Below are 13374 nucleotides of genomic sequence, written 5' to 3' on the forward strand. Positions count from 1 at the left end.
TCGATCGCCCCTCCCGGAAGCCAAACTGGCAGTCCGCCAGATCTGGGCCGTCGCGGGACAGGTGTCTGGAGAGGCGGGCAACAATGATCTTCTCGAAGATCTTGCCCGCCTCATCCAGGAGACAAATAGGCCGGTACGCGGAGGGAGAATCCCCCGGCCTCCCATCCTTCCTCAAGAGGACCATCCGACTTTCTCTCCATAGGTCGGGGAACGTCCCCGACCTCAGGAGCCCAGAGTAGAGGCTCCTCAGCCTCTCCCCCAGGACGCTCGTGGCGAGCAACCAGACCCGGCCGGGGATACCGTCTGGCCCCGGGGCGGTATTCTTGCCCCGGAGCCATTTGACGACCCCGGCCATCTCCTCCGGCGCGACCTCAAGATCCGGGGACCACCCATGTTCCTCTGGCTCAGGGACGAGCCGGGACGCCTCCCCGCTAACGGGGAATAAAGCGTCCACGACCCGCCCGAGCAGCCCCGGATCCAGGCTCTCCGTCACGGGGGGCGCCCAGGGACGTAATCGTCCCAATGCCATCTTGTATGGGCGCCCCCACGGATCTCGGTTCAGAGAGCCGAGGAGATCGCGCCAGGCCTGGTCCTTTGCCCGCCTGATGGCCAGCTGCAGGGCGACCACCTTCTCCCGATATAGCCCGTACAGCTGGGCAGCCAGCACGTCGTCCGTTCGTCGTCGTCGACGGGCGCGAGCGTACTGGCGTCGCGCGCGAACGCACTCGGTGCGTAATTCCGCTATCTCGCGCGACCACCAGTACACCGCCTTCCTCGGGAAGACCCTGGCCCGGGGCATGGCGACGTCGCAAATCGACGTCATTGCGCACCGGAACCAATGGGCCTCCCCATTCCCGTCGACTGGCCCGGCCGGTGTTGCTGGCCAGACCACGACGTGGGCCGCCGCCATCAGAGCGTCCTGGTCGAGGCGCTTCAGCGCCCACCGCGGTTGAGGCGAACCCTCATCGGCGGGACGACGACGGGGTGTCGATGGTGGGACGGCGGAGAGGTCGAGAACTATGTATCTGTGGTCAGACAACGTCTCGACCCCTTCCGCCACCCTCCACCCCGTAATACGGCGCGCGGCCGGGGGCGTTGCCCACGAAAGGTCAACGATGGACCCCCCGTTATGCCGCACGCACGTATGGACCGAGCCCGTATTCAGGAGACGGAGCTCCAGTCCCGCCGCCCAATCCAGCACCTCCCGGCCCCTCGAGTCAGTCCCGGGGGAACCCCAAGCCGTGGCCTTGGCATTGAAGTCCCCCAGGACCAGCACCGGACGGGGATGGCAGCGGGAGACGCATCTCCCTACCCCGTCCAGATACTGCTCAAACTCTTCGAGGGACCACCTTGGAGGTGCGTATATCGCCACAACCGCGGTTCCGCCCCAATCAACGGCCACGTATCCCAGGCCGCGCTCGATAACCGAGCACGGCGGGGACCCCGACCTCCCAGCCCAAATAATCGCGGCGGAGCCAATCGAGTCCCCCATCCAGTGTGGATGTTTGGGGACCCTGTGCGGCTCCGCCACGACTGCCAACCCGGCACCCCGCTCGGCCAGGCATTGAAACAGGAGATCCTGCGCTCTGGCCGAGCAGTTGAGGTTCACTTGTATTATCGGGCCCGGGGGCCCCATTACACAGCCGTGTCCATCGCCGTCACGGCCGCGTATGCGGTGGCGTCTGGGACTTTATTGGCCCCATCCGCCCACGCGGGCGCGGCGGTAGCATCAGGCGATGCTACCTTTTCGTTGCTGGCCACGGTGGTTGCTGCCTTGGCCATCGTGGTTTCCCTCCCCTTTTTATTATACCTGGCAGACGGCCTTTGGCCGCCTCCCCTGCCCCGCCCCGCACTGGCAGGACAAGCCCGGCTGCCGAGGCGGTGACCAGACGGCCTGCCCGCGCCCGCACAAAGCAGACAATTGGGCGAGGCCGTACAGGCTGCCACCTTGTGGTCACGACTGCCGCATCTATAACAGCAGTCGGACCTATCCTCGGCAGCAGTGCACCGCTGACCGGTGTGGCCAACACCAAGGCAACGGTAACACTGCAGAGGCCGGGCACTCAGGGCCTCCACGGCTGCCTGGGTCCAGCCGACGGTTATCCGGCCCGCGACAGCAACCTTGCGAGCGGCCACGGCAGGACATCGGACCCAGAGGGTGCCCAATCCCGAGGGGGAAGACCGGATTTCGCCGGTATTGATGTCCCCCTCGCTACACCCGCCCACGCGGGCAACAGCCGCAGCGACCTCCGCCGGCGTGGTCGAATCGACCAGGCCGCGCACCCTAAGGTCAGCTTTTTTGACCGGACGCGCGACCTTTACGCCGGTGCCTGCCAGCGCTTCCGCCACTTTTGTGGCGAGGACGGTGGCCTTGGCGGCCCCATCGGTGCCAGGGACCTCCAAAATTAACCCCCCAGTCACCGCCCTTCGCGGCCGCAGCGAGGCGATGCCAATTTCTGCCAGGTCCACCTTGGACCTGGCAGTGGCCATCGCCTGCGCGTAAGTAATGTCCACGCCAGACGGAACCGTTATGGTAACCGCTGCTGTGCGTGGCGGTCGAGGAGGCAGGGGTGTCTTCCCGGGGGCCGCCGGGACCACCCGTCCTTTTTTATTCGCGGCCGAAGTGGCCTTGGCAGCCGCCTTTTTGGCCTTCCGGCCAACCACCTGGGACCACGCCTCCTGGGGTGGAGGCGCAGCGGAGGGTGGGGCCAATTCTGCTCGCGGTCGAGCGGGCTCCGTCTGGGCCGCTATAGCCGTCCCAGCTTTCCCACCTTTCTTCTTCTTCTTCGTCTTCCGCCCCACCCTGTCCGAAGACTGTGAGGGGACGGTCGGCCCAGGTGCCACCGATCGCAGGGCCGAGTCCGTTCGCGGCGCGAGCTCCCTCCTGAATGACGCCAATTTGGCGTCTATCAGGGCGCTTATCTGCACCAGAAAATCTGCGGGCGCAGCCGCAGGTGGGGGCGAGGACTTTTCCTGCCCGGAGCGTTGGCAGTCCCGGGCGGCGACGATCGGCAGCGATACTGAGCCCTCTCCCGGGCGCGGCGGCGGAGGCATTGCGGCAGCAGCCGTTCTCGCCTCCACCACCTGCCGGAGCCGGGCCACCTCCGCCTGCAGCTCCGTCATTTGTCCCCTGAGGACGGCATTCTCGGCCTCCAGGGCACGCGTGGCGTCGGTAGCCGACCTAACCGCAAGCTCGGATACCCCCACCCTGCCGTTTAAAGCGGCCACCCTCAGGGCGCGGGCCAAGTTGCCCTTCAGCCCCTTCGAAACGCCGGAGATCCTGGCCACCTCATCCAGGCTCTCCAGTATAGCGGCCGCGACATCCCGCGTCGGACGGTTGCGGAAATTTTCCGCGATATCAGTCTCGTCCGGGAGCGGGACGCTCGACCGCGATGGTCTCGGCACGGGGGCACCCGGGTCGAATATCGCCGCCACCTCCCTTGCCTCGGCCTCCAGCTGCGAAGCCTCGGCCAGCCTAAGTTTGGCCTCTGCGAGGCCAACATATTCGCCGGTCGTCGGCGGCCGCCCTCTCTTCCTCGCCGACGAAGAGCCCGGGACACTCTGCGATGAGTGGTGGGAGGAGACAGAGAAATCTGACTCCTCCCCGTCATCGCACTCACCAAGGCCCGCTGCGGTCCTCTTTTTGCCGCGTGTTGCCGAATGCCTCCGCGACACCGGCTCTGTACATCTTTCGAGGCGCACGATAGGCCCGCGCACCTCCACCTCACGCTCGTTTCCCCCCTCCCCGGTTATATTTGAAAAAGAATCCATAATTGGTCCCACGAGTGTGGTCGGAAAGAAGGTCACCCCGGGCAGAGCCGCCATACCCGGGGAAGGCTAATACACCCGGGGGGTCGCCAGGTACCCCGGGGTTGTCCGCTAACGATTGGTGCACCCACCAACCATAGCTGGCGCTTACTCCAGCTACGCCCTCTTCACCGCGCAACACTGCTTGGGGCTAGGGATTTTTTAGAGAGGTTGTCATCCTCGCGGCCCGGCCGGTTAAGGCAAGACCCCCGTTCCTGTAAAACATGACCACAGGTTTACGGTATGTGTCCGACTTTAGTTGGCCCCTCACCTCAAGCCACTCCGGCATGGTAGAACCTGCCAGGGAATAAATTCCCCGCCGGCACAGCCTTGAGGATCATTAGGGCACGAAGCCCCCCCACCACGACAAGGTAGCGGACACGGGGGGGAACCTTGACATAACCTTGACATAACCTTTTTTTTTTTTTTTTTTATTTTACGTGGAGGAAATCTGCTCGCCAGACACCCCCGCCCCGCCCGGGGGAGCGGGACGAGGGTAGTGTGGGGTTTGACCCACTAAAACCTCCACGGCGACCTGAGGACGCAGGACCGATCGCTGGCGATTCAACGGGGGAGCCACGGGAACTCTTGAAGAACACTACCGCGGCTCCCCCTCGCCTGGCCGGCCATCAAGATGGAAACGATGGCCGGCCGCGTCCCGGAGGGAGATAAATCCTCCCCCCTAAAATCCATTTAAATTCGGCGGCGCGAGGGGTCGCATCCCGCACCGCCCCGACACGGCGACCGCGCGATAGGTGACCAGGGCCCCCGCCCTGATCACATCGGCCGCCGGGGGACGACGAGTATATTGGAGGAGGATTACAGTTAACCCTCGCCTCCTTCAGGCGACTCGTCATCCCCCACTCCCAACAGTGGAGGTCCTCCTCTGTTGGCGGGCGGCGGGCAATGAAACCAGCATGATCTGGTACACCCGCCGCCCGCCTACTCTCAGCTGCCCGGGGTTTCTCGGCGTGGGAGCGCACGCCGTCCCCGGGAACGTCGGGCGGGATCTGTAAGCTCCCGATCCCGCTCGGCAGCCTCCTTCCGCGACATAACCTCCTCGCAGAAAGAGATTGCTGCCGCCCACTTCCCCGGGCCCTCCAGCATGGCCCCAACTAGGCTGGAGAGTGCGAGGTCGCGGCCGACTTCTCGTTTTAGGACTCGGCGCAGCGCTGAAAAGGCGGGACATTCCTCCAGCGTGTGCTGCGCCGAGTCTTCCTCCGCGCCACAGTGGTGGCACACCGTCGTCGCTTCCCGCCCGATGCGACACAGGTAGACACCGAAGCAGCCATGCCCGGTGAACACCTGCGTCGCTCGGTAGGTGAGCCTGCCATGCCGTCTCTCCCGCCACGAGGTGAAGTGCGGCAGGAGAGCCCCGGGGACGCGCTCGCCGGCGTAACCTTGACATAACCTTTTTTTTTTTTTTTTTTTTTTTTTTTTTTTTTTATTTTACGTGGAGGAAATCTGCTTGCCAGACACCCCCGCCCCGCCCGGGGGAGCGGGACGAGGGTAGTGTGGGGTTTGACACACTAAAACCTCCACGGCGACCTGAGGACGCAGAACCGATCGCTGGCGATTCAACGGGGGAGCCACGGGAACTCTTGAAGAACACTACCGCGGCTCCCCCTCGCCTGGCCGGCCATCAAGATGGTAACGATGGCCGGCCGCGTCCCGGGGGGAAATAAAATAAATCCTCCCCCCTAAAATCCATTTAAATTCGGCGGCGCGAGGGGTCGCACCCCGAACCGCCCCGACACGGCGACCGCGCGATAGGTGACCAGGGCCCCCGCCCTGATCACAGCGGCCGCCGGGGGGACGACGAGTATATCGGAGGAGGATCACAGTTAACACTCGCCTCCCTCAGACGACTCGTCATCCCCCACTCCCAACAGTGGAGGTCCTCCTCTGTTGGCGGGCGGCGGGCAATGAAACGAGCATGTTCTGGTACACCCGCCGCCCGCCTACTCTCAGCTGCCCGGGGTTTCTCGGCGCGGGCGCGCACGCCGTCCCCGGGCACGTCGGGCGGGATCTGTAAGCTCCCGATCCCGCTCGGCAGCCTCCTTCCGCGACATAACCTCCTCGCAGAAAGAGATTGCTGCCGCCCACTTCCCCGGGCCCTCCAGCATGGCCCCAACTAGGCTGGAGAGTGCGAGGTCGTGGCCGACTTCCCGTTTTAGGACTCGGCGCAGCGCTGAAAAGGCGGGACATTCCTCCAGCGTGTGCTGCGCCGAGTCTTCCTCCGCGCCACAGTGGTGGCACACCGTCGTCGCTTCCCGCCCGATGCGACACAGGTAGACACCGAAGCAGCCATGCCCGGTGAACACCTGCGTCGCTCGGTAGGAGAGCCTGCCATGCCGTCTCTCCCGCCACGAGGTGAAGTGCGGCAGGAGAGCCCCGGGGACGCGCTCGCCGGCGTGGGAGCAAAGCTCGGCACGCCATCTGGCGAGCGCTAGTCGCCGGGCCTGGAGCTCGAAGCCCTCGACCGTCTCTCGCTCCGGCAGGGCCCCTCGAGCACGGCTGGCGATGCTTGTGCGCCCATAAACATAGGCGCGCACCGCCGCCTGAAGCTCGAAGGGAAGTTCTCCCGCCAGAGCAAGCGCCGCCACGGTAGACGTGGTGCGGTAACCTCTTATGAGGCGGATGGCCATCCGCCTCTGAACCTTGACATAACCTTTTTTTTTTTATTTTACGTGGAGGAAATCTGCTCGCCAGACACCCCCGCCACGCCCGGGGGAGCGGGACGAGGGTAGTGTGGGGTTTGACCCACTAAAACCTCCACGGCGACCTGAGGACGCAGGACCGATCGCTGGCGATACAACGGGGGAGCCACGGGAACTCTTGAAGAACACTACCGCGGCTCCCCCTCGCCTGGCCGGCCATCAAGATGGTAACGATGGCCGGCCGCGTCCCGGGGGGAGATAAATCCTCCCCCCTAAAATCCATTTAAATTCGGCGGCGCGAGGGGTCGCACCCCGCACCGCCCCGACACGGCGACCGCGCGATAGGTGACCAGGGCCCCCGCCCTGATCACAGCGGCCGCCAGGGGGACGACGAGTATGTTGGAGGAGGCTCACAATTAGCCCTCGCCTCCTTCAGGCGACTCACCATCCCCCACTCACAACAGGGGAGGTCCTCCTCTGTTGGCGGGCGGCGGGCAATGAAACCAGCATATTTTGGTACACCCGCCGCCCGCCTACTCTCAGCTGCCCGGGGTTTCTCGGCGTGGGCGCGCACGCCGTCCCCGGGCACGTCGGGCGGGATCTGTAAGCTCCCGATCCCGCTCGGCAGCCTCCTTCCGCGACATAACCTCCTCGCAGAAAGAGATTGCTGCCGCCCACTTCCCCGGGCTCTCCAGCATGGCCCCAACTAGGCTGGAGAGTGCGAGGTCGTGGCCGACTTCTCGTGTTAGGACTCGGCGCAGCGCTGAAAAGGCGGGACATTCCTCCAGCGTGTGCTGCGCCGAGTCTTCCTCCGCGCCACAATGGTGGCACACCGTCGTCGATTCCCGCCCGATGCGACACAGGTAGACACCGAAGCAGCCATGCCCGGTGAACACCTGCGTCGCTCGATAGGAGAGCCTGCCATGCCGTCTCTCCCGCCACGAGGTGAAGTGCGGCAGGAGAGCCCCGGGGACGCGCTCGCCGGCGTGGGAGCAAAGCTCGGCACGCCATCTGGCGAGCGCTAGTCTCCGGGCCTGGAGCTCGAAGCCCTCGACCGTCTCTCGCTCCGGCGGGGCCCCTCGAGCACGGCTGGCGATGCTTGTGCGCCTATAAACATAGGCGCGCACCGCCGCCTGAAGCTCGAAGGGAAGTTCTCCCGCCAGAGCAAGCGCCGCCACGGTAGACGTGGTGCGGTAACCTCTTATGAGGCGGATGGCCATCCGCCTCTGCAGCCGGCGCAACAACAGCGTGTTGCGCCGGCTGGTCATCACGTACGGCGCCCATATTGGGGCACCGTACAAGGCCATAGACCGCACCACGCCCAGGTATAGGCGGCGCACCAAATCTCCCGGTCCCCCGAGGTTGGGCAGCAGGCGGCCCAAAGAGGCCGCCGCCTTTTCGACTCGGGGGACGAGACGGTCGAGATGCGCATCGAAGCTCCAGCGGCTGTCGAGGATCAGTCCGAGATATTTCAACTCGGACTTCACCTCGACGCAGGCTTCTCCAACCCGGATCCACGATCTGGCCGGTGGCCGAGACCGAGGACGTCCGTGAAACCAGACAGCCTCGGCCTTCTCCGGGGCTATTTTCAGCCCCAGATCGCGGATCCTCGCGACGACGGCTGCCACCGCAACCTCTGCTCGTCGGATGGTCCTCTCGAAGGTACTCCCGACGGCGACCACCAACGTGTCGTCCGCGTAGCAGACGAGGGTGGCACCGTCGGGCAGGGAGGCCTTTTTCAGGACCGCGTTGTAACCCAGGTCCCACAGGAGCGGTCCTAAAACGGACCCCTGCGGGACCCCGCGGTCCACTTCCCTCCGTATCATCCCGTACCGGCCCGGGTATTCGACCCACCTGTCCCGCAGGTAGGCTCCGATCACCCGCCTTAGATAGGGAGGCACCTGGTGATCGACGAGGGCCCACCTAATGGCGGACCAGGGCAGGGTGTTGAACGCATTGACGATGTCAATGGACACCGCCAAGCACACCCCGCCCCTTGCCACGGCATTGTCCGAGAGGGACTTGAGACGCTCGATAGCGTCGACCGTCGATCGCCCCTCCCGGAAGCCAAACTGGCAGTCCGCTAGATCGGGGCCGTCGCGGGACAGGTGTCTGGAGAGGCGGGCAACAATGATCCTCTCGAAGATCTTGCCCGCCTTATCCAGGAGACAAATGGGCCGGTACGCGGAGGGAGAATCCCCCGGCCTCCCATCCTTCCTCAAGAGGACCATCCGACTTTCTCTCCATAGGTCGGGGAACGTCCCCGACCTCAGGAGCCCAGAGTAGAGGCTCCTCAGCCTCTCCCCCAGGACGCTCGCGGCGAGCAACCAGACCCGGCCGGGGATACCGTCCGGCCCCGGGGCGGTATTCTTGCCCCGGAGCCATTTGACGACCCCGGCCATCTCCTCCGGCGCGACCTCAAGATCCGGGGACCACTCATGTTCCTCTGGCTCAGGGACGGGCCGGGACGCCTCCCCGCTAACTGGGAATAAAGCGTCCACGACCCGCCCGAGCAGCCCCGGATCCAGGCTCTCCGTCACGGGGGGCGCCCAGGGACGCAATCGTCCCAAAGCCATCTTGTATGGGCGCCCCCACGGATCTCGGTTCAGAGAGCCGAGGAGATCGCGCCAGGCCTGGTCCTTCGCACGCCTGATGGCCAGCTGCAGGGCGACCACCTTCTCCCGATATCGCCCATACAGCTGGGCAGCCAGCACGTCGTCCGTTCGTCGTCGTCGACGGGCGCGAGCGTACTGGCGTCGCGCGCGAACGCACTCGGTGCGTAATTCCGCTATCTCGCGCGACCACCAGTACACCGCCTTCCTCGGGAAGACCCTGGCCCGTGGCATGGCGACGTCGCAAACCGACGTCATTGCGCCCCGGAACCAACGGGCCTCCCCATTCCCGTCGACTGGCCCGGCCGGTGTTGCTGGCCAGGCCACGACGTGGGCTGCCGCCATCAGAGCGTCCTGGTCGAGGCGCTTCAGCGCCCACCGCGGTTGAGGCGATCCTTCATCAGCGGGGCGACGACGGGGTGTCGATGGTGGGGCGGCGGAGAGGTCGAGAATTATGTATCTGTGGTCAGACAACGTCTCGACCCCTTCCGCCACCCTCCACCCCGTAATACGGCGCGCGGCCGGGGGCGTTGCCCACGAAAGGTCAACGATGGACCCCCCGTTATGCCGCACGCACGTATGGACCGAGCCCGTATTCAGGAGACGGAGCTCCAGTCCCGCCGCCCAATCCAGCACCTCCCGGCCCCTCGAGTCAGTCCCGGGGGAACCCCAAGCCGTGGCCTTGGCATTGAAGTCCCCCAGGACCAGCACCGGACGGGGATGGCAGCGGGAGACGCATCTCCCTACCCCGTCCAGATACTGCTCAAACTCTTCGAGGGACCACCTTGGAGGTGCGTATATCGCCACAACCGCGGTTCCGCCCCAATCAACGGCCACGTATCCCAGGCCGCGCTCGATAAGCGAGCACGGCGGGGACCCCGACCTCCCAGCCCAAATAATCGCGGCGGAGCCAATCGAGTCCCCCATCCAGTGTGGATATTTGGGGACCCTGTGCGGCTCCGCCACGACTGCCAACCCGGCACCCCGCTCGGCCAGGCATTGAAACAGGAGATCCTGCGCTCTGGCCGAGCAGTTGAGGTTAACTTGTATTATCGGGCCCGGGGGCCCCATTACACAGCCGTGTCCATCGCCGTCACGGCCGCGGATGCGGTGGCGTCAGGGACTTTAGTGGCCCCATTCGCCCCCGCGGGTGCGGCGGTAGCATCAGGCGGTGCCGCCTTTTCGTTGCTGGCCACGGTGGTCGCTGCCTTGGCCATCGTGGTTTCCTTCCCTTTTTTATTGAATCTGGCAGACGACCTTTGGCCGCCTACCTTGCCTCGCCTCGCACTGACAGGACACGCCCGGCCGCCGAGGCGGTGACCAGAAGGCCTGCGCGCGCCCGCACAAAGCGGACAATTGGGCGTGGCCGTACAGGCTGCCACCTTATGGTCCCGACTGCCGCATCTATAGCAGCAGTCGGACCTATCCTCGGCAGAAGTGCACCGCTGACTGGTGTGGCCAACATCAAGGCAACGGTAACACTGCAGAGGCCGGGCACTCAGGGCCTCCACGACTGCATGGGTCCAGCCGACGGTTATCCGGCCCGCGACAGCAACCTTGCGAGCGGCCGCGGCAGGACATCGGACCCAGAGTGTGCCCAATCCCGAGGGGGAAGACCGGATTTCGCCGGTATTGATGTCCCCCTCGCTGCACCCGCCCACGCGGGCAACAGCCGCAGCGACCTCCGCCGGCGTGGTCGAATCGACCAGGCCGCGCACCCTAAGGTCAGCTTTTTTGACCGGACGCGCGACCTTTACGCCGGTGCCTGCCAGCGCTTCCGCCACTTTTGTGGCGAGGACGGTGGCCTTGGCGGCACCATCGGTGCCAGGGACTTCCAAAATTAACCCCCCAGTCACCGCCCTTCGCGGCCTCAGCGAGGCGATGCCAATTTCTGCCAGGTCCACCTTGGACCTGGCAGTGGCCATCGCCTGCGCGTAAGTAATGTCCACGCCAGACGGAACCGTTATGGTAACCGCTGCTGTGCGTGGCGGTCGCGGAGGCAGGGGTGTCTTCCTGGGGGCCGCCGGGACCACCCGTCCTTTTTTGTTATTCGCCGCCGCAGTGGCCTTGGCAGCCGCCTTTTTAGCCTTGCGGCCAACCACCTGGGACCACGCCTCCTGGGGTGGAGGCGCGGCAGAGGGTAGCGCCGATTCTGCTCGCGGTCGAGCGGGCTCCGTCTGGGCCGCTATAGCCGCCCCAGCTTTCCCACCTTTCTTCTTCTTCTTCGTCTTCCGCCCCACCCTGTCCGAAGACTGTGAGGGGACGGACGGCCCAGGTGCCACCGATCGCAGGGCCGAGTCCGTTCGCGGCGCGAGCTCCCTCCTGAATGACGCCAATTTGGCGTCTATCAGGGCGCTTATCTGCGCCAGAAAATCTGCGGGCGCAGCCGCAGGTGGTGGCGAGGACTTTTCTTGCCCGGAGCGATGCCAATCCCGGGCGCCGACGAACGGCGGCGATACTGAGCCCTCTCCCGGGCGTGGCGGCGGAGGCATTGCGGCAGCAGCCGTTCTCGCCTCCACCACCTGCCGGAGCCGGGCCACCTCCGCCTGCAGCTCCGTCATTTGCCCCCTGAGGACGGCATTCTCGGCCTCCAGGACACGCGTGGCGTCGGTAGCCGACCTCACTGCCAGCTCGGACACCCCCACCCTGCCGTTTAAGGCGGCCACCCTCAGGGCGCGGGCCAAGTTGCCCTTCAGCCCCTTTGACACGCCGGAGATCCTGGCCACCTCATCCAGGCTCTCCAATATAGCGGCCGCGACATCCCGCGTCGGACGGTTGCGGAAATTTTCCGCGATATCCGTCTCGTCCGGGAGCGGGACGCTCGATCGCGATGGTCTCGGCACGGGGGCACCCGGGTCGAATATCGCCGCCACCTCCCTTGCCTCGGCCTCCAGCTGCGAAGCCTCGGCCAGCCTAAGTTTGGCCTCTGCGAGGCCAACATATTCGCCGGTCGTCGGCGGCCGTCCTCTCTTCCTCGCTGACGACGAGCCCGGGACACTCTGCGATGAGTGGTGGGAGGAGACAGAGAAATCTGACTCCTCCCCCTCATCGCACTCACCAAGGCCCGCTGCGGTCCTCTTTTTGCCGCGTGTTGCAGAATGCCTCCGCAACACCGGCTCTGTACATCTTTTGAGGCGCACGATAGGCCCGCGCACCTCCACCTCACGCTCGTTTCCCCCCTCCCCGGTTATTTGTGAAAAAGAATCCATAATTGGTCCCACGAGTATGGTCGGAAAGAAGGTCACCCCGGGCAGAGCCGCCATACCCGGGGAAGGCTAATACACCCGGGGGTCGCCAGGTACCCCGGGGTTGTCCGCTAAAGATTGGTGCACCCACCAACCATAGCTGGCGCTTACTCCAGCTACGCCCTCTTCACCGCGCAACACTGCTTGGGGCTAGGGATTTTTTAGAGAGGTTGTCATCCTCACGGTCCGGCCGGTTAAGGCAAGACCCCCGTTCCTGTAAAACATGACCACAGGTTTACGGCATGTGTCCGACTTTAGTTGGCCCCTCAGCTCAAGCCACTCCGGCATGGTAGAACCTGCCAGGGAATAAATTATCCGCCGGCACAGCCTTGAGGATCATTAGGGCACGAAGCCCCCCCACCACGACAAGGTAGCGGACACGGGGGGGAACCTTGACATAACCTTTTTTTTTTTTTTTTTTTTATTTTACGTGGAGGAAATCTGCTCGCCAGACACCCCCGCCCCGCCCGGGGGAGCGGGACGAGGGTAGTGTGGGGATTGACCCACTAAAACCTCCACGGCGACCTGAGGACGCAGGACCGATCGCTGGCGATTCAACGGGGGAGCCACGGGAACTCTTGAAGAACACTACCGCGGCTCCCCCTCGCCTGGCCGGCCATCAAGATGGTAACGATGGCCGGCCGCGTCCCGGGGGGAGATAAATCCTCCCCCCTAAAATCCATTTAAATTCGGCGGCGCGAGGGGTCGCACCCCGCACCGCCCCGACACGGCGACCGCGCGATACATGACCAGGGCCCCCGCCCTGATCACAGCGGCCGCCGGGGGGACGACGAGTATATTGGAGGAGGATCACGGTTAACCCCCGCCTCCCTCAGGCGACTCGTCATCCCCCACTCACAACAGGGGAGGTCCTCCTCTGTTGGCGGGCGGCGGGCAATGAAACCAGCATGGTCTGGTACACCCGCCGCCCGCCTACTCTCAGCTGCCCGGGGTTTCTCGGCGTGGGCGCGCACGCCGTCCCCGGGCACGTCGGGCGGGATCGGTTAGCTCCCGATCCCGCTCGGCAGCCTCCTTCCGCGACATAACCTC

General features: G+C 64.9%; 1 protein-coding gene across 1 annotated transcript in view; it reads right to left on the reverse strand.

The window, feature by feature from the left end:
* Positions 1 to 13172, reverse strand: part of LOC143261349 (uncharacterized) — a 170800-nt gene extending 157628 nt beyond the window's left edge. The window contains exons 1-2 of the mRNA XM_076527851.1: positions 13146 to 13172; positions 7595 to 9142 (exon numbers count right to left, since the gene is read on the reverse strand). Of these exons, the coding sequence (XP_076383966.1) occupies positions 7595 to 9142; positions 13146 to 13172 (1575 nt within the window). The remainder of the gene's footprint in view (positions 1 to 7594; positions 9143 to 13145) is intronic.
* Between the last annotated feature and the right edge of the window lie 202 nt (positions 13173 to 13374).

This window comes from Megalopta genalis, unplaced genomic scaffold (genome assembly GCF_051020955.1).
Source record: "Megalopta genalis isolate 19385.01 unplaced genomic scaffold, iyMegGena1_principal scaffold0048, whole genome shotgun sequence".
Lineage (NCBI taxonomy): Eukaryota > Metazoa > Arthropoda > Insecta > Hymenoptera > Halictidae > Megalopta > Megalopta genalis.